Raw genomic sequence first — 24,589 nt, 5'->3', positions numbered from 1 at the left:
TCCTATTAAAATCACATTGCTTCAAAAACTTCCACATCAATTAAAAACGGCTTCATTTATGTTAATTCTATATGGTTGCCAACATTACTATTTCATACAAAAAGGATTAAAATAGCCTATCTTCCATCTATATCGAAAATACGATCTATTCCCAAAATAAGAAAACGGTAAAAAATGTTACTAAATGACAATGTGACATTAATTCATCTCGAAATATTTAAACATACGTTTCTGGATTAAAGTTGAAACTCACCAATTTAAAGATTGATCAAATTTGTCCACTTACCCAAATAGAGAATCTATTCAAAACATAATACTGCGAAATATAGGAATGCAGTGTTGAATGTCTCAAAATTTTCAAATTTGTAATATCATCCCAAAATAAAGAGAACAATTGAATTTCCTAATGAGATTAGACTTATCCAAGTGTATACTGATTTAGCTACATCCGATTTTCCTATTAATCTGGATTGGGATCTAAAAACCAGATTATTGTGTCAAATTTCAATATATGGAATAAAATAAAAGTTCTGAAATACAGCCAAAGATATTAACTAAGCTTGCAGCAAATATCCAAAGGAGAAAAAGAAAAAAGAGTAAACGAAAATAATTGAGAGAAAGAGAGAGAGAGAGAGAAAATATTGTAAAATACAAAGACAACAAAATCAGTCTCTGGGTTTTGCTCGTTTCTCCATTTCTTATTCTTCATCCAAACCACTCCCACCCACCACCGATCTCCGCCGCCGCCCGCCGCCGGGGGAAATCTGTGGATTATCTCTTAAATAAAAAGGCAAGTCTTTTTTCCCAACGTAGGAAGTTTCAACTGGAATTCATCTGTTTGAATGAGTTGTTGCGCTTAAAGCTCGATTTTTGGGCGTTTTCTTGCAATTACGAGTTATATTGTTTCTGGGTTTTTGTTGCGGGGCTTGATCGGATTGTCCTGGATGTGGATTGAGTTGATTCATTTTAAAATTTCAATTGAGGGCCTAGTTCATCTTCTAGTTATGCTTAGAAGTTCAATGTGAATTGCATTTGGGGTTTTCTAAATGGTTGACTAGCTTCTGTTTTGGTGTGATCCAGTTGAGATTTTTTCCTTTGGGGAGTGGAAATAGGAATGGCCAAATTTGTAATCAGCTAGGAAGAAAACGCTTTTTTTTTTTTGCTGTAGTGGAATCAGGTCCTACGCTGGTTTCTCCTTGCTGTATGTAGTCAACAGGGTTCAGTGTATTTTCTTTTGATTTCTCAAAATGTTTGAAAAAGTCAGAATTTGCGATTTCTCTACGAGGCTGTAGTGTTGATTGAATCGTGTAGCTGGACTGGGATTTGGTTCACCCAGAATTTTCAATTGCTCTATGAGGTTATAGTGTTGATGCAGTGGAGTAGCTGGACGGATATTATGGTGAACCCAAAATTTGCAACTGCTCTACGAAGTTGATTAAATTGTGTAGCTGAGCGGCAATTTTGGTGCACCTGGGGACATGTTTGTCTGATCTTTTGGACATATATACATGTAGCTATGTTATATATGTTGTTACTTGTATCTATTCATGTAATTAGAAGTACAAGATGAGCTCGAGTTGTCTTACTGCATTTGAGCAACTGATTTTATTCTTTGGCTGTTCTTTTGCCTGTATTACCTTGTTGTGACCTAGTCTTCCTTCGATTGTACTAATAACTAGGCATTTAGCAATGCTAAAATGATCAAGAATTGTTTAGTCACTGTCACCAACAATTTTGCAATTTGGAATGATTGAAGTTAGATGGGATTTTTAAAAATTTTCATTTTATTTGGTCGATAATTAAAATTTTCTACTGATGCAGGCTGAGTTACAGTCAATCCTTAATTGGACCCTGGATTTTATGGTATTTGTACCATGGAGCTTGTGTGTGAGTAGATGACTTTTTCTTTTATTGTCCATCGCTTTGTGCTTGAGAGTCAATATGCAGAAGAGTGGGAGTCTGTCCAAGCATAGTTCTTTGCGACTCACAACTCAGCAGTCACTTCGTCGTCTCGGTATTTGTTCTCAAGTTTCAACGGCACAACAAACATCGCCTGTTGTCTTTCCAGAAAAACGTGGTAGTAGAGGGAAGGCCACGAAATGTGGTGAAATCAGTGTCAACAATGATGATACAAATGGGGCTAAGAGGACAGAACACAGGATTGATGTTGGAGATGAGCAATCTGATTTGCTTGGATATGAAGTTTTCACTGGAAAACTTGCCTTGGACAAGACGAAATCCAGTAAGGATTCCGTGGTACAAACTTCAGAGAATTCCAACTCGGATGCAGTTGATGCTAAACTGACAAGCAATGCATTGATTTGGGGTTCTAAGATGTTGCATCTGGATGATGTGATTTCGGTAATTCCTTTGTGTCCTTTTCTAATTCTTTCCTGATTTAATTTAAATGTAATATCTTGGTCCTGATTTCTTTTTACATTTGGCAGTTGTCCTACTGTGTTGGGCTCAGACATTTTACTGTGCATGCATATCCATTTAAAAAGGGTTCATGCCTTTTAAAGAAAAGTGGGAGAAGTCGGAAGGACTTTCGTTTTTTTGCTTCCACCCCTGAGGATGCAATCCAGTGGGTCAATGTATTTGCAGATCAGAAGTGCTATGTGAATTGTCTGCCTCACCCTATGGCTTCTAAGAAGCAGAGTTCAGATTCAATTTTCAATGAGTTTCCTCCTGAGTCATATATAAGATGTAAAAGTCCACCGAGAATGCTCGTCATTTTAAACCCTCGTTCTGGTCGTGGCCGTTCAAGCAAAGTTTTCAATGGATTGGTAGAACCTATATTTAAAGTAAGTTTATTTATGGTGCTTTCCGCTTCATATTTTATTTTGTTATGTTGTACAACAAACATAGCTTTTGGTATGGTACGAAATGAGCCAAGTTACTTGTGAGCAATTCAGGTCTTAATTCAATGAAAGCTTGCTTGAGATCGTCTAGTTAGACTTGATCAAACAAATAAACGAATCACTGGCTTGGGAATATTTGGCTTGTTGGCACATGAATATCGTAAACTATAGATATACCTATTGGGTACTTGAGACAAATAATTTATATACATGCACCTATGGTAGATGTAAGTGAACATATTATCAGAAGAAATATCCTTTAGAATATGTAATATGCTTGATATTGAATGTATAATACTTCAATTAATAATATATATGTATATGTGATTATATATTTAAAGCTTGTTTAAGCTTGGTTAGGCTCAAATAAGCTCGTGAGGCTTGAATACATTGTAAATTAGGTGTGGAGTTCAACTTGATTATAAAGAAACCAAACAAATCTTTGGGGTATTCGGTTTGGCTCTGCTCAACTACACCCTAGCTTTAGGTTGTAGACTCATAGACATAATTGTTAACGGTGCACCTAGCTGCAGGTCACTGAGTAGTTGTACAACAGTATACGATGGACACATTTTTCAAACAACACTCAAATTCAAGGCTCATACACCTAAATAATATAAACTCAACTCGTGGAACTTTTTTTCTCCCCTACCCTCTTGTTTAGTTTCTTAACTTTCCTTCTTTTCATGATCCATACATGAAGATCTGCTTCCTGCTAATGTTGCGAAGTTTTCTTCAATATGATGATAGGTTCTTCATGGAAAAGAAATAAGTAGGTAACATATTTGGAAGTTTAATTGATTCACATTAGAAGAACATAAGGAAGTTATCTCTTATTCAATTTTGAAGAAGTTTATAAAATTGGCTCTGGCTGCCCTTTTTTATGGAGAAAATTTAGTGTGTCCAGTTTCATACCTCTGGTAATTTAAGCCAGCTGGAGTGAAGGTTCCAGGAAACACTGTTTTAAAAAAAGCTGTTTGGAGATGAGTTTTACAGTTAAAAATGTTATATATGGTCGACTGCTGGTAACATTCTGGATTTGTATGCAATAATTGTTAAACTCCCTACGTCTCCCAGATGACTGGCCAGACTAAATTGGTTTTGTTCTTCATTAGTATACTATGCTCTTAGGTAATTGGCTAGCTGCCATATCTTTGTTGTTGTCATATGATCTGTAACTGTCCTTTTCTTCTGATGGGTTAAATTGCAGCTTGCGGGATTTGAGTTAGAGGTTGTCAAAACAACATCTGCAGGTCATGCTAGAAAGCTCGCAGCGAGTGTTGATTTCAGTACATGTCCTGATGGTACATCTTGCTTTTATATTCTATAATAATTAAGTACTGCAATTATACTGCTCCTGACTATTGTCTCCTTGACTTTTACTCCTTGTAGGTATTATATGTGTAGGAGGAGACGGAATCATAAATGAGGTTTACATAGTCACTATCTTCTCGTCCATTCGTATTCCTCGGACAATGATAGATACCTTATGAAGCGATCATGCTGTATCATTTCTTCAACATGTTTGTAATTGGATGTTGTTGGATTTTGGGTTGATTTCATTGGTGCACTGATGAAACAAATGCTTGTTTCCTTGATGTAAATACAAAAAAACAGTCCCAGGAAGAACTTTGAAGTTGACACACAAGTTGGAACATGCAATTTTCTAGACATGTCTGGTGATAGGGAACAGCCATAATTCCGTCACATGTTTTTGGTTGCTAAACAAGTGGCTTTCATGCATTTCTGTTGTTTTTTCAGCACTTATGAATGTGTGCTGTTACATTTTTCTTTTACTTTTACAAATTCATAGCTTTGCGTTTGACCATTGGTTCACTTGTATGGTTTATGTGATCTTAGGTCATGTGGTCCTATGCGGTTACTGTTTAATTGTCCTTCATACATGTTCTGAAGTTTGGGTGATATATTTTTGTTTTGTAGGAGTATGTTGTTTCTTAGTATCTTTAATATTGAGATCTCAATCGTGCAGGTTTTGAACGGATTACTTAGCAGGGAGAACCAGAAAGAAGCAATTTCAATCCCAATTGGCATCATACCTGCAGGTTCTGATAATTCTTTAGTCTGGACGGTTCTTGGGGTCAGAGATCCGATATCTGCAGCAATTACAATTGTTAAGGTAGTATTTTTATAAAAATTTGGACGTTCTTACATTATTTTGCTTTTTTTTTTTCTGAAGTAGGGATAGTATTCATTTTCATTATTTCAATTGCAATAGAAATGTTGTTTCATGTATATGTAACTATTAACTTTCTGTTGATGTGAGGTTCTAGACACGGGAGAAATTAAACGCTACATTTAAATCAAAGGGTCAACTCAGTGGTCGACTCCACTCATGAAGTACAATATGTTGCATCAGTGTGAAAAATAATGTCTATCACATAGAAATATCCTTCCCTGAAATCCTTTCTTTTTTAGTCATCCAAATTTGAATGACTGGAAATGATTCTTCCATTGATTCTTAACAAGATCCTAATCGCTATTTATATATGCAACACGTTGAATGAGTTTAAATGCTGAGTTCATATCTATATCTTTGTATTATTCTGTAGTCAGCCAGGTTTATATGTTGGAGTTTCTTTCTGGTGGATTTCAGGGAGGTCTTACAGCCACTGATGTTTTTGCGGCGGAGTGGATCCATACTGGAGCTATCCACTTTGGGATGACTGTTACATACTTTGGTTTCATTAGTGATGGTAATTAGCAGTTTATGTATTCATCCTCATTCAAAGAATTTCCCCAATTTCTCCAACATGAATGATTTTATCCCCTCCTTTTCTGTTTGGATCTTTATATGAAGCATTAGACAACAGTTTTATCCACTCTTTGAAGCTTGCCTATGATTACAATTGAGTGTTTGATGCTCTATAACCTACTTTACATCAGTTGAGTCTGACTGTTTCTCTTACGTAGTTTTGCTTTTGTTTTTTCTATTTTTGAATGGCTCATAAAATATTTGTTCTGTCAGACTGACTTTCGGATGAAGCTAAAACGCATTTAGTTTTCTTTATCCCTGTATCAGCCTTATTTTTGAGTCCCATCTTCTCTGTATTTGCTGTAGTATTGGAGCTCTCGGAGAAATTCCAGAAGCGGTTCGGCCCTTTGCGCTATTTTGTTGCTGGTTTTCTCAAAATTTTCTGCTTGCCCAAGTACAATTATGAAGTGGAATATCTTCCAGTACGGACTGGCTCCGGAGATGGAAAAGCTTCTGATGGTCATGAAACCTTGGAAATGTCAGAGCTCTACACTGATATCATGCGTAAATCAGGCAAGGAAGGTCTTCCTCGGGCCTCCAGCTTATCAAGTATAGATTCAATAATGACCCCAAGCCGAATGTCTGGAAATGATTTTGATACGACCTGCAGTAGCATTGAGCCATCAGACTATGTGCGAGCCATTGATTCAAAGTCGAAACGACTCTCAGTTGGTAGAAGCAACGTGACAGCTGAGCCAGAAGTTATCCACCCTCAGCCGCCACATTCGGTCACTCCAAACTGGCCCAGGACGAGATCCAAGTCGAGGACGGACAAAGGCTGGACTGGCACAATCACCATAAATGATTCCACCAGATGCTCCTGGGGCAATGCAACTACTTATGATAAAGAAGATATCTCTTCGACATTGTCGGACCCTGGGCCGATATGGGATGCTGAGCCTCGATGGGATTCTGAGCCTACCTGGGACGAACATCCTATTGAATTGCCAGGGCCGCCTGAGGGCAATGAAGCTGTTGAGGAAAAGGAAATCACCCCTCGACCAGAAGAGAATTGGGTGGTTGCGAAAGGTCAATTTCTTGGTGTCCTTGTATGCAACCATTCTTGTAAAACCGTCCAGAGTCTGAGTTCGCAGGTCGTGGCGCCCAAGGCAGAGCATGATGACAATAGCTTGGACCTTTTACTGGTTCGTGGTAGTGGGCGATTCAAGCTGTTGAGATTCCTTTTGTCTCTGCAGACGGGTAGTCACCTTTCCTTGCCATACGTCGAATATATTAAGGTAAAGAAGCTTCTCCTTACCTGCACAAACACATATCCCAACATGATAGATGCAATGAATAAAAACTGCAAAAAAAAAAGACTTTACATTATAAAAACAAGAAAGATAAAGAAGTAGAGGTCTCTCCTGCATCTGTTGAAAGATGTTAGGAGGGTTCTAAAAAGGCTCACTATTTAATAATACTAAGAAAGTTGAGATATGGTGACTTCTTATTGGTCTGAATATAAATTGCATGTACTTACTCCTCTGTTCACAACAGCCCAAGTCACAGTTTCAGGAAACTCAAGAGTTTTCGTTGTTTTAAAAAATAGTGGTATCAAGGTTGTTTGTAGGCATATCATTGGTTTTGATACCTTATTCTTGAACACACATCAGCTCAAGCTAGCTGGATAGTGAAATTTAGAGTGCAACAGGTGCTAATTTGCTTGTATTGAATTGACCTGGATGGATTCTGCTATATGCAGGTGAAGTCTGTTAAAATTAAACCCGGGAAGCACACACACAATGGATGTGGCATTGATGGTGAGCTGTTCCCAGTAAACGGGCAGGTAATCTGTTCACTACTTCCCGAACAGTGCAGCCTCATTGGCAATCCGTCGTCTTCTAGCCTTTGATCAGCAATCCGTCGTCTTGAAGAGGTGAAGGCGATACTTGAGAGACTTGGTTTTCGTTGGTGCATGTTTGGTTTTTCATTTGACAGAGTTTGAGGTCCCTGTAGATTTTAGTCGATGCTTCATTCTTTCTAAACTAACTATCACTGTATCGGGTCGTATGTACCCTTGCCCAGTTGCCTGGGGACGTGCTTATACACGCCTAGCTAATAGGAATGTAGGCCTAAATCCTTCAATCTCATGTATTTTTCATCGAATTGCCTCACATTCCAGAGTTGATCTTGTTTGTAATTTTCTCTTCCTTTTCCCCATGAAATCCTTATGCTGTATAGATGTGCTGAGGAACTGTGATGTTTGTATTATATTATATTGATATTTCCTTTTTTTGATGAACTCCCAAATTTACTGCTCCTAGTCGTATTCATTTTTCGGTTGTCCCACGGAATTTGAGTTATTTTCTATTTTGGCAAAAATTGAGATTTTTAATACCTTATTAACATTTACCAATTGCACACCTTATTACTCTAAAATTTTATTTAACTCTCTCTTCCCTCTCCCCTCTGACTCATGACTCTTGCACTTCTTCTTCGATTTCCTCTTCGGCCTGCCTTCAGCTTCCTCTGTGGATGTTGCTGACCTTCCTCGTTGATTTTCCGACATGGTTTGCCGACTGAAACCATTGTACATCTCTTCTTGCTATTTCTCTGTTTCCAATTCCTAAAGAAATCCAAATCTCCAATTAATTAGTTGAAAGTAGAAATATAGTAAATTAAAAAAAAATTATAAATTAAATTTAAATATTAAATAAAATGCTCCACAAAATAAATTATTTTTTACAATCAATAAAAACAAAAAGCAATCAATATTCCGACTTTTATATGCACTAAAACTTACCCATTCTATTATCAGTTCATATAAAAATACTAAAACGCCACCTCATACTGAAAAGAAATACCTAACTTTGGCGGGACGGAAAATGTATTTGTTATCGTATTATTGAAGTGATGTATGTAGATTTACTTACCAAGAATTGTTCCAAATGTGTTGTAGTAATCTTATTTGCATTGACTAATAAAGAATTAATGCATGATAATGTGTCATAATCTACATGCATTTAGTGAAGTACACAACAACAAACAAATTCACAAGAGGATTTTATTTTTAAATATGTCAATTGTCAACAACCAAATTGTTGAATATGTTATCCTTTGCTAATTAATTAGTCTAAACGCAAAACTACACAGTTCAAACAACTTAATCATATTATATCAAATTATTTCCACCACACCCACCTAACTAAACATTCTTATAAATTTATACTGAAAATAAAAAAAATTCTCACCTCAGTAAAAATATGTTTCACACAGGGAGAGAGAGAGTGGAAAAAACGACGGCAAAACCCAACTATCAAGTTTTCACACTGGAGCTCACCTTCCCAATTTCCTACCTTTCTCTCTCTAAAACTCTTCCTTTTTCATGGATCTGCGCTTCTCTCTCTAAAAACCAGCGATACTCGCCGAATCTTCAACTCAATTTAGCTGCTTGCTGCCGCGATTCTACCGGCGAGTAGAAAAATCAGCATTGACTAGGGGGAAAAAATTTATATATTAATTAAAAAATCATTAATTGATGAGGGTGCCGTGTTGCTCAGTTTGCCAGAACAAGTACAACGAGGAGGACCGGTGCCCTCTCCTCCTCCAATGCGGCCATGGCTTCTGCCGCGAGTGCCTCTCCAAGATGTTCTCCGCCTCGCCAGATTCGTCCCTCTCCTGCCCCCGCTGCCGCAGCGTCTCCACCGTCGGGAACTCTGTCTCCGCCCTAAAGAAGAATTACGCCGTCCTCTCCTTGATCCAGGGCGGCGAGGACGACGAGGATGATGAGGACGATGAGGATGACGAGGGTAGTGTTAATAGGGCTTTTATTAGCAACAATTTGTGTGGGAATAGTAGTGTTGTAAATAGTAGTAGCGGCGGCGGCGGTGGTGGTTGTGTTTATAGCAATGGGGGTAGGAGGGTTGGGGAGGGTTCTAGAGGGGGGAGGATTGATTTGGGGGTGCATAAAGAGGTGAAATTGGTTAAGAAGATTGGGGAAGGGATTAGCAGGAGGGCGGGGGTTGAGATGTGGGCGGCGATTGTGTCGGGGAGGGGATGTAAGCATAAGGTGGCGGTGAAGAAGGTGGTTAGTGGGGAGGATACGGATGTGGTGTGGATGCAGGGGCAGCTTGAGGAGTTGAGGAGGAAATCGATGTGGTGTAGGAATGTTTGCACTTTCCATGGAGCTATGAAGATGGAGAGTAGCCTTTGTTTAGTGATGGATAGGTGTCATGGGTCTGTGCAGACGGCAATGCAGCGGAATGAAGGGCGTCTCACGCTCGAGCAAATACTCAGGTTTGCCATTGTTTTTTTAGTGAATGCAGCAGCATAGGAAATTTGGTCATGTAATACTGAACGTGGTGTAAGTAATTAGGTTGTAGGTTTAGCTATTGGTCATTTATTTTAAGCCTGGATAAGGTATCAAGGTTTGAAAGCTCGAATATTGCATTTCCGCAGTTGCTATCTCGTCAATTTTAAATTTTGATGCAATAGGTAAAAATGTCTGCTGTTTTATAGCATTAAGTTTTCTGCTTAAGTCAAACAGACAATTTCTCATCAATTGTATTTGCAAGTGATTATGCTGCACAGTACCACAGGGAGCTTAAAGACTATTTTTTTAAACTTTCAAGCCATGTAATTGAGAATTATCATAGCTTTTTATTTACCTATAACTCTTTTTTTGCATAGATATGGAGCAGATATCGCCCGGGGAGTTGCTGAACTTCATGCTGCAGGTGTTGTTTGTATGAATATTAAACCATCCAACCTGCTCCTGGATGAGAATGGTCATGCCTTGGTCTCTGATTACGGGCTCCCAGCCATCTTAAAAAAGCCTGATTGCAGAAAATCCGGAAAAGAATGTGAGCCCTCAAAAATTCATTCATGCATGGATTGCACAATGTTGAGCCCAAACTATACTGCCCCTGAAGCATGGGAACCTGTGAAGAAGTCGCTGCATCTTTTCTGGGATGACGCCATTGGCATATCTCCTGAATCTGATGCATGGAGCTTCGGTTGCACATTGGTAGAAATGTGCACGGGTACCATTCCGTATGTTGAATTGTTTAATATATTCCATGGATACCCTGTTATTTTTGTTTTTTAAAATTTTGAGAATGAATGGGAAAAACAAGTAGGTTTCTTCTATACAGGTGGGCTGGTCTAAGTGCTGAAGAAATCTATCAATCTGTTGTCAAAGCCAAACGACAGCCTCCTCAATATAGTGTAGTTGGTGTTGGAATACCGAGGGAATTGTGGAAGATGGTTGGTGACTGCCTGCAGTTCAAGGCTGCAAAAAGGCCAACTTTTCATTCAATGTTGGCAATATTTCTTCGTCATTTGCAAGGGATCCCTAGGAGTCCACCAGCAAGCCCAGACAAGTAAGAAACTAGATCAAATCATGGAGGTCATATTGCATGATATTTGTGTGCAAATAAGTAGAAAAAAGTATAAAATGTTTGCTACAGATTTCCTCATAGTATCTTGTCCCTCAGTATCTTTTGGTATTTATTTATAGATAACCCTGTAGTTGGTACTTCATTTCATGTTTGATTAGTTTGACGTTAAAATTTACTCATGTTATGACCAGTGACTTGCCTATTACACCTGTAATAAATGGGATTCCTCCCTCCACATCAGCTGAGGTGGAGGTTCAGCTAGCAAATCCCAACCTTCTACATCGACTTGTCTCTGAAGGAAATTTCACTGGCGTGAGGTGAGGCATATTTCCGTTATTCGTGATTGTAATAGCAGATATAGTGTCTTCTTTAAGATACATATTTCACTACCCATCCCATGCAGAGAGTTGCTTGCAAAGACTGCTGCTGCACATGATCGTAATATTCTACATTCACTTCTAGAAGCACAAAATGCGGATGGCCAAACTGCTCTTCACCTGGCTTGTAGGCGGGGCAGTGTTGAACTGGTTGAAGCTATTTTGCAGTACGACGAGGCTAATGTTGACGTCCTTGACAAAGACGGTGACCCACCTCTTGTTTTTGCTCTGGCAGCTGGGTCACCTGAATGTGTTCGAGCACTCATTAAACGCAATGCAAATGTGAGGTCCCGGTTGAGGGAAGGCCTTGGTCCATCAGTTGCTCTTGTCTGTGCCTACCATGGCCAACCAGATTGCATGCGAGTATGTCTCTCTGACCCTTTTAACCTATTTTCGTGGACTAAATTTGGAGAAGACGTAGAAATGCAAAGCAGGATAATTTAACTACATAAAACATAACCCAGATTTTTCCAAAATTTCATGCGACATGTTTTTGTTTCTTAATCTTACTAACTGTTGCTTTGTTTGTTCTGATATTTATTATTTCTTACCCTCGTTTGCCAACAGGAGTTATTATTAGCGGGCGCTGATCCAAATGCTGTTGATGATGAAGGTGAATCTGTACTTCACAGAGCTGTTGCGAAGAAATACACTGACTGTGCTATTGTTATATTGGAAAATGGAGGATGTAGATCTATGAGAATCTTGAATTCTAAACATCTGACGTAAGTGTGAATTCATTTTCAAGTAGCATAGATGGGATTTTTTGGCTAGTCATATGGAGTACTAGGGTAGAGAAAAGCAAGTTACGAGAAACGTTTTTCCTTTGAAAGTCAACATGATAAGTAGAGTCCACTTTCCATTTGACTTTATTATGACTTTAGTGTAGGAAAACATGATATACAGTATATTTTTACCTCAGTAACTTTGGGTAATGCATTTGTCTTAGATTTTCAAAGAATTGAAAAAAAAATTGAGATTGAATGCTTATAATTACATACATAAAATTTAATGTGGAAACGTGTTTGCATGCTGTGGCATCTCTATACTATTAAGTGGGCTGTGGAGCAATAGATAAACTTTGAAAATGCACTATATGACAGAGGCAATATAGTTCAGCAGGCTATTCTTCATTAATTTGTTCCTGTGTTGGTACAAGTAAGGCTGCAATAGCATCCGTTGTGGAATGCCTTTGAAAGTTATGTATCTAGTTTGGTAGTCACTTTTATTAGTTTGGATTGAATCTCTGGTTCAATGGTGTAATTATCTTTGATTGTTTGTGATATAAATTAATATGAGGTTCATAAGACTCAAAGCATCTGTGTCTTTTATTGTTTGTGGTAAAGTTCCCATATGCTGGTGCATGCTATAAGGGCATCTTATTTGACAGGCCTCTGCATTTGTCTGTAATGACCTGGAATGTAGCTGTTGTCAAAAGATGGGTAGAGCTTGCATCTGTGGATGAGATTGAAGAAGCAATAGATATCCAGAGCCCTGTAGGAACAGCTTTGTGCATGGCAGCTGCCTCCAAGAAAGATCACGAACCTGGTATAAGTTGGGCAATTGATTTCAAGCCTTTTTAATCTATGCTTCTAATAGGTTTCAGAACAATTTCCCCCTTAATGCCTGCAAGTTCTGTTTCTGGCATTTACATTTTCAGTTTTCTGTAATCCTGTAGAGGGTAGAGAGCTGGTGAAGATACTGCTGGCTGCCGGAGCAGATCCAACAGCTCAAGATACCCAGCATGCCCAAACCGCGCTGCACACTGCTGCTATGGCTAATGATGTTGAGTTAGTAAGGGTAGGCCAAGCAATCACTTAATTACACCAAATTCTATTCCTTTTGGATCAATGCTAGAGCTTTAAATGATAAAAGAAAATTGGACAAGATGTTACTAGGTGTAAATACTTTATTGAGAATTTAACCGGTGCAGATCATATTGGAAGCTGGCGTGGATGTGAATATAAGGAATGAGCAGAATACCATCCCTCTCCATGTAGCACTGGCCAGAGGTGCAAAGTCTTGTGTTGGATTGCTTCTATCAGCTGGGGCAAACTGCAACATGCAGGTTTGATAACTTTGGGTCTTTGGTCTGAGTACTTGGCATAAGTTCTAGTCCGGGGAAATCATATTAAGAAAGGATAACATAATTCAAGTGATCTTTGCTTAATTGTGGTAAAAGACACAGTGCTTTTGAAATTTTTAGATCAATTCAACATGTTTGAGGACAGGGGCGGAGCCAGGATTCTAAAAATGAGTGGATGGAATTATGTTTTTGCTTTTAGGAACAAGATTAGAATGGCGAAATTATAATTCAGCACACAAAAATAAAACACAAAAAATGAAACTTAATCTCGAGTTGAGTGGAATGTTTACCAACATAATGAATGGGTCTTTGGTACCCATGAATTAAACCGAATCTCTAGTTGAGTTGACCCCGCCAACCCTTGTACTTTTTTGAATTTTCAATTGATCATACTGAATGTGTCTTCTTTTTCCATCAATGAAAAAGCTGTTCCAAATTAGGATATCATACTAATAACTCAAAAGAAGAGTCAGAAGATAAGTGATTGTGGAAAAAAAGTTCTGTCACTTCGAGTATATAGATCCAATGGCATGTTCAAGAAAACCCGTCAAAATTTGTTTGACAAGCTTTATGTAGTTATTTTTAAGTGTTTTCTGGCTTGAACTGAGCTAATTTTACCTACAGATCCTAACTTGATGTGTCTAAGTGTCTGCCACTTTAAGGAGATGGTTGAGCATACTTTTAAGTTTTCAAGATATTGGACTTGTTGATAATTGTGTACAGTTTAAATTATTCTATTGCTTGTCCTGCTACCTTTTAAAATTTCCATCGATCATCACTGAGAATATAACTAAGATAATAGTCCTACACGCGTTATCTTCAGGATGATGATGGTGACAATGCATTTCATATTGCTGCTGATACGGCAAAGATGATACGTGAAAATCTGGAATGGATCATTGTTATGCTTAGATATCCTGATGCTGCAGTTGATGTTCGGAATCACAGGCCAGTTCTGATATCTCTGAATTACTTTTCTATGTAAAGTTGTTCATGTAATGTATGGCGTAGTATAATAAATAAATGTCAAATGATTTGCAGTGGTAAGACATTACGGGACTTCTTGGAGGCTCTTCCTAGAGAATGGATTTCTGAAGATTTGATGGAGGCACTGGCGGAGAGAGGGGTCCATATGTCTCCTACAGTGTGCGTAGACAACAATATCATTACTTTGTGGTTCTAGTGTTTATCTTATAGTGTATTTGACGTTCTTGGTACATATTTTCTGTATGAGTAGTTTGATGCTGTAAAACGTTTTTGCAGATATCAAATTTGTGACTGGGTAAAATACAGACGAAGCATAACGGAACCAACTTATGGCTGGCAAGGTGCATCACACAGGAGCGTAGGCTTTGTCCAAAGTGTCCTGGATAGTGAAACCCTCATTGTAATATTTTGTTCTGGAGAAGCTCAAGTACTAGCAAACAAAGTACTAACAAATGAAGTCATAAAAGTAATTCCACTTGACAGAGGGCAGCATGTCAAACTTAAATCTGATGTCATAGAGCCAAGGTATGACCTCTCTGACATGGACATAAACCTTTTTAGAGTTTTAGGTATACTTACCAACTTTTGAAATTACTTCCAGTATATTTTTCTTCATTCTTAAGCTATGCTCATCAATTATTGAATACTGCTTCAGATATTTGTGTCATCTTTATTGTCAACTTGATGCGTCGCACATTCCTGGTTCTCTTGCAAAACTTTTAGTTTTTTTTTCTGAAGTAGATAGCTCTATCTTTTTTGATTGTTATTTATTTTTTCTCTCTCTTCCATCTCATCTCTTGATGCATTAGTATCAGTTAACCCAGTTTATATATTAGACTAGATAATGCATAACTCTGACTGTTGCTTATTCAATCAATCCCTTCTAGTAATGTAGTAATTTTTTGAACTCTCAGATAAGACATAATTCTTAGTCACAAATATAATGTTTATTTGTAGTATGCTTGGGTTTTGAAAATTTGTTAAGGTCGAACCAAACTAGACAGATTGTCCTCCATCTATTCACGTGCATTAGTTCCGTCTAGTCCATGCTTCTAAATTTGCAGAGACTTTCTGGAATATGAGCATCTTTGAACTAAATTTTGTTCTTAATTCGACAATATGACCTGCCTTTGGCCTGTCTCTAGAATTTCCATTTTGCTCTCCCTTCATCCATTAAAACATGGCATGAAAAGTCCAATTTTGCTACCACCTGCTGGGAAATATCAGACCACTTTTGGTTGTCCTTAATTTTCACTAATAAAGTTAAAATATAGGCCATATTTCTTATTAATTTCCTGTGTGTCCACCGAACTCGCATCAACTCTCTTTCTGTTAATGCAGATTTGGTTGGCGGGGTCAGTCACGAGATAGCATAGGAACAGTTTTGTGTGTTGATGATGATGGAGTCTTGCGTGTTGGATTCCCTGGAGCATCTAGAGGATGGAAAGCAGATCCTGCAGAAATGGAAAGAGTTGAAGAATTCATGGTTGGAGACTGGGTTCGTATACGCCCAACACTGACTACAGCTAAACATGGACTTGGAGCCGTGACTCCAGGAAGCATAGGTGTAGTTTATTGTGTTAGACCCGATAATAGTCTGTTATTGGAACTAAGCTATCTTCCTGCTCCCTGGCATTGTGAACCTGAAGAAGTTGAGCATGTGGAACCATTTAGGGTAAGGGCATTTCAGTTGTAATATATGAATTTAGTTTCCTTGTTTCCCGAGTTCATCTCCTTTGGTTTTAGTTACAGTAATGTCTTATTTTAACCAGATTGGTGATCGAGTTTGTGTAAAGCGGTCTGTTGCTGAACCTAGATATGCATGGGGTGGTGAGACACATCATAGTGTTGGAAGAATTAGTGAGATAGAAAATGATGGTCTTCTGATAATTGAAATCCCCGATCGGCCTATTCCATGGCAAGCTGATCCTTCTGACATGGAAAAGGTGGAAGATTTTAAGGTAAACCTGTCTTAGTTATTGGTCTATGATCTATCTGACTGATGTAAACGTCTAATTCTATTCACTGTCTAATTTTCAACTTACGCAGGTAGGAGACTGGGTTAGAGTAAAAGCTTCTGTTCCCTCACCGATATATGGATGGGAAGACGTTACAAGGAACAGTATAGGTATTATCCACAGTTTGGAGGAGGATGGTGAAATGGGAGTTGCATTTTGCTTCCGAAGCAAGATTTTCCGCTGTTCGGTTACAGATGTGGAGAAGGTACCTCCTTTCGAATTGGGTCAAGATATTCATGTGATTTCTTCTGTTACTCAGCCTCGTCTTGGATGGTCAAATGAAACACCTGCTACTATTGGAAAAGTAGTGAGGATTGACATGGATGGTGCCCTGAATGTAAGCTTCATTCTGTTCTTTTCTATTTTATTGTGTCCAACTCTCATGTGGAATAAGTTGGTTGCTGATTGAATAAAGAGTTTCTTCTTGGAGGACTGTGCCCTATCTTTTTCCTACACAGCCTCCTGGATTCAGTAAAGGAAAAAAAAAATATACACGAATAAAACCTTGTGGTATTGGAAAGACTGAATCCATTGGCTCTATTTCCTCTAATAGTGATTTCACTGATCTCCGAACATTTCTGTCTTGGCTGTGTCATGAGTTATGCCACTGAAGTATCTTCCCAATTATCTATTTCAGGTGAAAGTTACTGGGAGACAAAGTTTGTGGAAAGTTTCCCCTGGTGATGCAGAAAGACTTCCAGGTATTGAAGTTGGTGACTGGGTGCGTTCAAAGCCAAGCCTGGGTACCAGACCTAGTTATGATTGGAACACCATAGGTAAGGAAGGTTTGGCAATTGTGCACAGTGTACAGGATACTGGTTATCTAGAGCTAGCTTGCTGTTTCCGCAAGGGAAGGTCGAGTACTCATTATTCTGATGTTGAAAAGGTCCCAGCATTTAAAGTTGGACAACATATAAAATTCAGATCTGGTCTTGTTGAGCCAAGATGGGGTTGGAGAGGTGCTCATGCTGATTCTCGGGGTGTTATTGTTAGTGTAAATGGTGATGGTGAGGTGAGAGTAGCGTTCTACGGTGTACCGGGTTTATGGAAGGGGGATCCTGCAGATATAGAAGTCGAGAAAATGTATGAGGTAGGGGAGTGGGTTAGATTGGGAGATACTGCTCCTAGTTGGAAATCTGTTGCCCCCGGTAGTGTTGGTGTGGTACAAGGGATTCAGTGTGACAACAATGAATGGAGTGGAAATGTTTTGGTTGCATTCTGTGGAGAGCAAGAGTTATGGGTTGGCAATACAACCAATCTTACTAAAGTCGACAAACTAGTGGTGGGGCAGCGAGTTAAGGTTAAGAACTCGGTCAAGCAACCGAGGTTTGGTTGGTCGGGACACAGCCATGCAAGTATAGGGACTATATCAGCTATAGATGCAGATGGAAAACTCAGAATATACACACCTACTGGCTCTAAATCATGGGTGCTGGATCCTTCGGAAGTGGAAACTATTGAGGAAAGAGAACTTCATATTCGAGACTGGGTAAGGGTCAAGCCAAATGTCATTCCTACTCATCATTGGGGAGATGCAACCCATTCAAGCATAGGAGTTGTGCACCGTATAGAAGATGAAAACATTTGGGTGGCGTTCTGCTTTATGGACAGGCTATGGCTCTGTAAAACTCACGAGTTGGAAAGATTAAGACCATTCAGAGTCGGGGATAAGGTAAAGATCAAAGACGGGCTGGTGACGCCCCGGTGGGGATGGGGCATGGAGACTCACGCAAGCAAAGGTGAGGTAGTAGGAGTCGATGCGAATGGGAAGCTGCGGATCAAGTTTAGGTGGCGTGAAGGGAGGCCGTGGATCGGTGATCCTGCTGATATTGTGCTTGACGAGAGTTGAACGCTGTGTGCCTAACATTTTCTACCCATACTGAAATCTGAGGCGTCTCGACCCCATTGAGGTAACAGCGCTCTGCATAGCTATCAAATTGGAGTTGCTTCGCGGCGGAGGAGACGCCATATTGATTATATAGCCGACGATAAACTTATAGAAGAAAGGGATTGGGTTGATGGTGTGCTCAACCCTAGCTCAGCTTGCTGACCTTAATATTATTGAGTTGAAAATTTATGTGAAGCTATTTGAGCTGTAGACTACATACAAATAAAGGTATGGTTGTGGTTTATTCGTTTGTATATTCGAATAACAGAACAGTTTCCTCGTATGAGTTCCAGTGATTTCAGATTTTTTTAAGTGACCAGATTTTAATCAAGACTAACAATTTGGCCTGGAACCGGAACTGTGTCTGCACGGTCGAACCGTAAACCGTTCTCTTGGTTCTATTAGGCCGGTTATGGTTCATCTTAAATCAGAACCAGAATTGCCGGTTTTCGATTTGGAACCGGAACAACTTTTCTTGAATCGAGAGAGTTGCCAATCATCATTCCATTTTCAACTCCAATTTACTAAAGTCTCCAAATTTAGTTATTTGGATTGTTACAGCCCAATATCTGCTTAAACATACAACTCCAAATTAAATTACACATAGCTAAAAAAAGATACAAAATGTGATATATAATCACACATCACTCTCTCTCTCTCTCACTCTAAGTGCATGACTCACGCGCAATGCCGAGCTTAGAGTTGGCAACATCGATGAGAACGCGGCGGTTCTGCTGCTGGAAGGAGGCGATGACGTTGAGGACGGAGTTGACCCCGGTGTCGGGAGCTGCAGCCATGGCGAGGCAGGAGGTGGTGCCGGAGCTGCTGCGGATGAGGAAATTGTCCTGTGGGAGGCTCATGTTCAACCCCTGAAACATAAAGGTTATGGTAGGCACTGTGACCGGCACGGTGTAGCACGTGTCGAAGCCTCCGAGGGATGACACCGTGGCATTTCCCATCTTCCGCCGAACCTCGTCTCTCACCGCTGTGTAGGCGGGCTTCACAAGTACGGTGAACACCGTGCCTATCAAGGAGGTAATATCAGTTCGATCGGAAAGATAGATAAAATAAATCATGATAAGAACACACATTTTAAACTGTAATCGATGATTTATAACTTAAACTTAAATTAGTTGCTATATAAAAAATGAATTAATCAGTACTTGTTAGCGACCGTTTTAATAAATTATTGTGGCGTTCGCACCATCTACATGGTGCGGATGCCACACGAGTTCCAACTCAGAAAACTAACCTGAATCGATAACGGTTCCAGCCCCAGTAGAGGGATCAAAGGCAAATGCAGTAGGTGGGATGTTGACAACACTTCTTCCAACCCTAATTCCCATGAGATTGACATAATAGAAAGAGGATCTTCTTGGATTCTTGAGCAATGGAGTGGTTTGAATTCTTATGGGCTGGCTATTGGGCCCCAATCTCAAAGATCCACTAAAACTAGTGGATTTGTAGCCCGGCAAACAATATGAGAATATGGACTGGTAGAGGCTTGATGTTTGGGACATTAGCGATAGTGGGCCTCGGCCCAGGCCCAATAGCCCCTGCGACGGGATTGACGTTCCTGTCGCCTTCGTGATGCACCCGAAGGTGTAGCCGGGGATGGAGTCTGTCGCGAGTGTGATGTTATCCTGACCCAGGGTGGCGGCAACGGTGGAGCCGCCGTAGGTAAGGTTGAAGCCGCAGGTGGCGCCACCGCAGCTTGGATTTGGCACCTTAGTCATAATGCAATTGTAGATATTTAGTGAAAAATCATTGATTTGAGAGTAACTATAAGATGCAAGTACTACTAGTAGTAAATATGGATGAGAGAAAAAATAATACTTTATTAAAAATTAAATTTTGTTGGTTGACATAGTTAACTGATAAACGAACTCGAGGAACAACTTTTTTATCAAACTAAGAAAATATCTTGGTGTGTATTTAAATTAATAAGTTCTTCTATCTTGGTTACCAACTTTCTTGACATCTTTTTGCAAGGTTTTGTTCCCTAATTAAATGTGAGGATCTATACAATCATGATATGGATGTCATTACTTGATTTCTTATTTCTAGATAAGTGGCTTATAATGGATATCCAAGTAAGTGATGTGACAAACAATTATTGGACCTAATATGGACAAAAGAAAATGTAGAAAATATAATATATATCTCCAAAGTAGCTGGTATGCTCTAAATTCAAATCAAAACTCTTGTATAGAATCATCAAACACGAAACTTGACATGATATGTAAATATGTAATGAAAAAACATGACATGATATGATGTTATTGGTCATATAAAAAAAGTGGTGGAGTGAGATGGCATGGGTCAAGCGGGATTGACTGACCGACCCCATCGTCAGTCCATGAGAGCTCATAAATTCCATTAAATTTGACATTTAGAAACAATTTGAAACAATCCCATTATATTGAATCTAGTAGTAGTACTTTCTTTTTGAAAAAAGTATACCCAATTTCTCTAGTAGTTGTTGAAAATTGAAATCAATCTAGGATTATAGATGAAAGCAATATGGTTCACGGGTGACACTGCACTTCCACAAATGGACAACAGAGAATACTCACACTATATACAGTAGCAACCACGTGAAGAGAAAGAGACGTGAGATCCACTTTGGTAAATTAGATGTACATATTTTAAATTTTATACCTATTCTTTAGTCTACATCCAAATAAGTAGTGAAAATTGAATTAATTATTTACCTGTTCTAGACTTCTATCGTGTTATTTAAAGTAAGCGCCCCTTATATTTTATAATTATATTTTATCATCTAATTAGTTACTACTAGTAGTTTTTTTTATTAGGACTAACAAAATCCAAAATTAGAGTATACACTAGTATTTTTATAATATAGTAAAAGTTAAGTAGCTCATAATACCTCGATTTATAGCATATAAAATCCTCAGTAGATTAATTCAATTATTTTTATTCCTATTTCTCTTCTAATTATACTAATTTTATGCAATTATAAAAAATCATTTTGATAAAATAACTACTACATCCATGAAAAATAATCATTATTTATTTATAGTAGGTTTTTCTATTGAAAAAGGCAAGGCCCATTTTTGGATTAATATTTTAACCATAATTTTTTTTTCCAGTATCTCTAACTTTATGAATTTTATATTAAAATCTTAAGTGACAAAAAACAATCACGAGCATCAAGACTAAGCAAGCGAAGCCTCCGTACATACCTGAGCGCACTGCGCGGCGCCGCAGCTCACGGGCTTGAACGAGGCCGACGCAGCCGGGCTAAAACCCGCGGCGGCGGACGAGCATCCGACGCAGCCGGTGCAGGGGACCCAGGCGGCGTCGTTGCTGGTGTCGACGGCCATGAGCAGCGTCTGCGCGGGGGTGCCGATGGCGGCGCGGACAATGTAGGTAGGGTTCTGCGTGACGGCCCGGCCGGAGGCGATGGGGGCGATCCTCTTGCCGGTGGTGGCGGCGAGGAGGGTGGAGAGGTATTGGAGGCGGGCGGCGTCGTTGGACTGCATCCGGAGGACGGAATCCTGCCAGGAGAGGGGTGTTTTGGGGCGGAAGGGAGAGCATGGGCTGTTGGCATGGAGGAGCTGGAGGGTGGAGGAGTCTAGTGGGGGTGGTGCAGGTGCATGGCAGTTGAGGGCATGGGAATGGGATAGAGAGAGAATGAGGGTTACTAGAGGGAAGAAGAGAGTGCCCATTTTTGGGTTTGGGTGGAGATTGGTGATTGGGTGTGGTTTTTTATTTATAGATCATCAACTGAAGGACTCTTAGTTGAACTTGAAGTGTGTGTTTTTGGGCATCTAAGTTATAATCATAAAGTTTGGTCCTCAATTTTGTTCTTTAAAATCTAAATAAGAAAAATTTTGAGTAACACATTACTCATGCATATATACATTAAAATCTATGTTGTTTCAATGTGTTATACTCCCTCCGTCCCAAGGAAAATGACCCCTTTATTGAGCGGCACGAAAAATGCAACTTTATTTTGTGTATTCGTTTTGTAGATAGGAACAAGTGAGACAAATATTTTTATCCTCAATATTCTAACCGTTTTGTAGCCTTGACAACAAACCAAGTTAAACTTGGACATATCTAGTTTGAAATCTTTTATTTTACTGTTGAAATTGGAAAATAAATTTATCCATATGCCTCGAAACTTTTAGTCTTCCGAAGCGCTTCCCAAAACAGTGGGCCCATGTATCTAGTCTACAAAACACTAAACCCAATTTAGACTTCTTCTACTGTAATCCATACGTCTATATCCTAATATAGTTTTAATGTTGGCATATCCTAACCAGCCTACAAAATATGCCCTAAATGGATAGAGTAAAGTAAGAGAGGTGGGATAAAGTAAAGATAAAAGGGTTTCCATTTTAAGTAATGGGCCGCCTCAGTCCTCACTATCTCCATTTCAACCCCTTGTCTCTTTGAGATATTCTTCCAACCTTTCTCAATCTCTTTTAATTTCTTATCCTCTCTCTTAATCTTGTGATGTTATTGCTTTAGATCTACAAATTTTCGATCTATTAGCAAGTGAGTAATGATATTTATTTTGAGGGACTCTGGAGATGGTGATGAAACGATGCAGTGGGAAGAGATTACATAGTTGGATCTGAAAGTAAGCTGCACCGGTGGTTCCCGACGGCATCTAAATCAGTGATTTTCAGAAAAAGTTCAAAACACCGGTTCAACCGGCCGCCAGTTTCCAGCCCAACCAGCCGGTTTATCCAGTCCAAAACGGTCTAATTGCTCAACGGTTTAAATGGCCTAATCGGACCGAACAGCCTATCGGTTTGCAGCTGACCGATCGGTCTGATCCGGTTTTTAAAACACTGCTTCAAACTTCAAAGTAAAATAACAAGTGACCGATTGACGTGTCATGATTGTTAGATGTTTGAATATAATTGAAAAGGTACACTAGAGTTGATTTCTCTATTCTTTTCTACAAGGCTAGGTCTAGAGAGTTGATAAGTCGGTAGCTTAAAGAGGAAACTAATAAATTCTACTCACTTTTGTCATGTTCTCAACTTGTGATTTTTATTGCTTATTTAGAATATAGAATTGTGGATCGGTAGGTGGCTGTGTAGGCACATGTTACAAGATTGTGATTTCCATGCTTTGGTGAGGATTTCATAAATTTTAATTTAAGCTTCGTTTTTATTGCAAGATATTCGGTAATTTTGTTTTATTTGCAAATTGGAGAATCAACATAAGAAACAATCAAGAAATATAGTTCTAGTGGCTAATAGTATATTACTTAATATATACTATAGTAGTATAGTAGTAGTACTATATAGTTTTATGCGATCCAGTGAGAAATTCATGATGGTTTTATGTGGAGAGCTATCAATTTCAAGATCTTCGTTGCAAGAATATTCTAGTGGAAGAATAATACACTTGCTTTCCCACTTGAGATAACACACCCATGTAATATAACCTATAACGGTACACGTGTTAGTTCATATTTGAGTTGTTTTTGCACTGGTAGATCACTATCTTTTTAGCTATTACATCTGTTTTGAGAGTCGATCGAATCATTGTTGGCTCATGTAGGCCGCAAAACTGAATTAAATTCGATCTTTTGAGTTGTCGTCAATTTCACAGTGCGATCACTCTACATTTAGCCATTAGGGTTGGGATTTGTTTGTTCTTTGTCTGTCATTGCCTATAACATTCGCTACATAGCTTCTACTATATTCTGAATTCACGAATTTCATTTTCTGGATCCATTTTATCCATTTCTGCATTGCACATGTAATTGGTCATACAACTCAAAAACTGTCGGTATATATGGATATTATTTGATACCAGACTGTAGTCCATTTAGTTTTGTTGTATAATAATAGCATTTGAGTGGTTCATATTGGTCCAATATACATAAAAAAGAGAGACATGGAGGTGTGATCACTTTTCTTATTTAATTCAGTGAACAGCTCCATTAGTTGTACATTTTGTTTCCTTCCTTGTGTTAGTGTGTCGCAGAGAATGTGGATTTGGATTTTTAGGATGTAGACATGTATAATAAATTTTATCATAAGGGCCAGGTACAAAGGTTTTGCAAGAGGAACACATGCATGTAGTATGAGATTTGCAAGAGGGAATATATTTCAGGGTCATTGGAATAAACCAATGTGATTAAATAATTTAGAAATTTTAAATAAATAAAAGGGTGTGATTTGGGGTGTCATCGACCCTCGAATCTTGTGTGTGTGCGTGAGTGTGCCCGTGTGAGATAAAGATAGAGAATAATTGTTATCGATGGAATG

At 38.9% G+C, this 24,589-nt stretch overlaps 3 protein-coding genes across 3 annotated transcripts; 2 read left to right on the top strand and 1 right to left on the bottom strand.

Annotated features, from left to right (window-relative positions):
- Positions 1-606: 606 nt before the first annotated feature.
- LOC125213294 (sphingoid long-chain bases kinase 1-like) lies at positions 607-7,876 on the top strand. The gene is made up of 9 exons (XM_048113754.1): positions 607-790; positions 1,822-2,361; positions 2,448-2,804; positions 4,072-4,165; positions 4,254-4,291; positions 4,852-4,998; positions 5,476-5,575; positions 5,941-6,872; positions 7,337-7,876. The coding sequence occupies exons 2-9, from the start codon at positions 1,942-1,944 to the stop codon at positions 7,484-7,486; spliced, it is 2,238 nt and encodes a 745-aa protein (XP_047969711.1). The 5' UTR covers positions 607-790; positions 1,822-1,941; the 3' UTR covers positions 7,487-7,876.
- Positions 7,877-8,891: 1,015 nt separating this feature from the next.
- Positions 8,892-18,641, top strand: LOC125214157 (E3 ubiquitin-protein ligase KEG). Its single transcript, XM_048115059.1, has 16 exons — positions 8,892-9,870; positions 10,264-10,626; positions 10,728-10,955; positions 11,165-11,290; positions 11,377-11,713; positions 11,918-12,075; positions 12,741-12,898; positions 13,029-13,150; positions 13,284-13,418; positions 14,260-14,384; positions 14,478-14,582; positions 14,700-14,948; positions 15,765-16,098; positions 16,196-16,384; positions 16,473-16,778; positions 17,079-18,641. Exons 1-16 carry the CDS (start codon positions 9,113-9,115, stop codon positions 18,288-18,290), a joined length of 4,905 nt encoding a protein of 1,634 aa, XP_047971016.1. The 5' UTR covers positions 8,892-9,112; the 3' UTR covers positions 18,291-18,641.
- Positions 18,642-18,818: 177 nt separating this feature from the next.
- LOC125214158 (aspartyl protease AED3-like) lies at positions 18,819-22,098 on the bottom strand. The gene is made up of 3 exons (XM_048115060.1): positions 21,536-22,098; positions 19,582-20,056; positions 18,819-19,353 (listed from the first exon to the last, which is right to left on the bottom strand). Exons 1-3 carry the CDS (start codon positions 22,019-22,021, stop codon positions 18,995-18,997), a joined length of 1,320 nt encoding a protein of 439 aa, XP_047971017.1. The 5' UTR covers positions 22,022-22,098; the 3' UTR covers positions 18,819-18,994.
- Between the last annotated feature and the right edge of the window lie 2,491 nt (positions 22,099-24,589).

This window comes from Salvia hispanica, chromosome 3 (assembly GCF_023119035.1).
Source record: "Salvia hispanica cultivar TCC Black 2014 chromosome 3, UniMelb_Shisp_WGS_1.0, whole genome shotgun sequence".
NCBI classification, from domain to species: domain Eukaryota; kingdom Viridiplantae; phylum Streptophyta; class Magnoliopsida; order Lamiales; family Lamiaceae; genus Salvia; species Salvia hispanica.
This window is presented reverse-complemented; position numbering and strand designations above follow the sequence as displayed.

Coding starts and splice junctions, on each gene's coding strand:
- LOC125213294 (XM_048113754.1), top strand. CDS start 1,942: ATGCAGAAGAGTGGGAGTCTGTCCAAGCATAGTTCTTTGCGACTCACA. Junction 2,805..4,071: donor TGGTAGAACCTATATTTAAA/GTAAGTTTATTT, acceptor GTTAAATTGCAG/CTTGCGGGATTTGAGTTAGA. Junction 6,873..7,336: donor CATACGTCGAATATATTAAG/GTAAAGAAGCTT, acceptor TGCTATATGCAG/GTGAAGTCTGTTAAAATTAA.
- LOC125214157 (XM_048115059.1), top strand. CDS start 9,113: ATGAGGGTGCCGTGTTGCTCAGTTTGCCAGAACAAGTACAACGAGGAG. Junction 10,627..10,727: donor ATGTGCACGGGTACCATTCC/GTATGTTGAATT, acceptor TCTTCTATACAG/GTGGGCTGGTCTAAGTGCTG. Junction 14,949..15,764: donor TCTGATGTCATAGAGCCAAG/GTATGACCTCTC, acceptor CTGTTAATGCAG/ATTTGGTTGGCGGGGTCAGT.
- LOC125214158 (XM_048115060.1), bottom strand. CDS start 22,021: ATGGGCACTCTCTTCTTCCCTCTAGTAACCCTCATTCTCTCTCTATCC. Junction 20,057..21,535: donor GCGCCGCGCAGTGCGCTCAG/GTATGTACGGAG, acceptor ATTATGACTAAG/GTGCCAAATCCAAGCTGCGG. Junction 19,354..19,581: donor TGGAACCGTTATCGATTCAG/GTTAGTTTTCTG, acceptor CCTCCTTGATAG/GCACGGTGTTCACCGTACTT.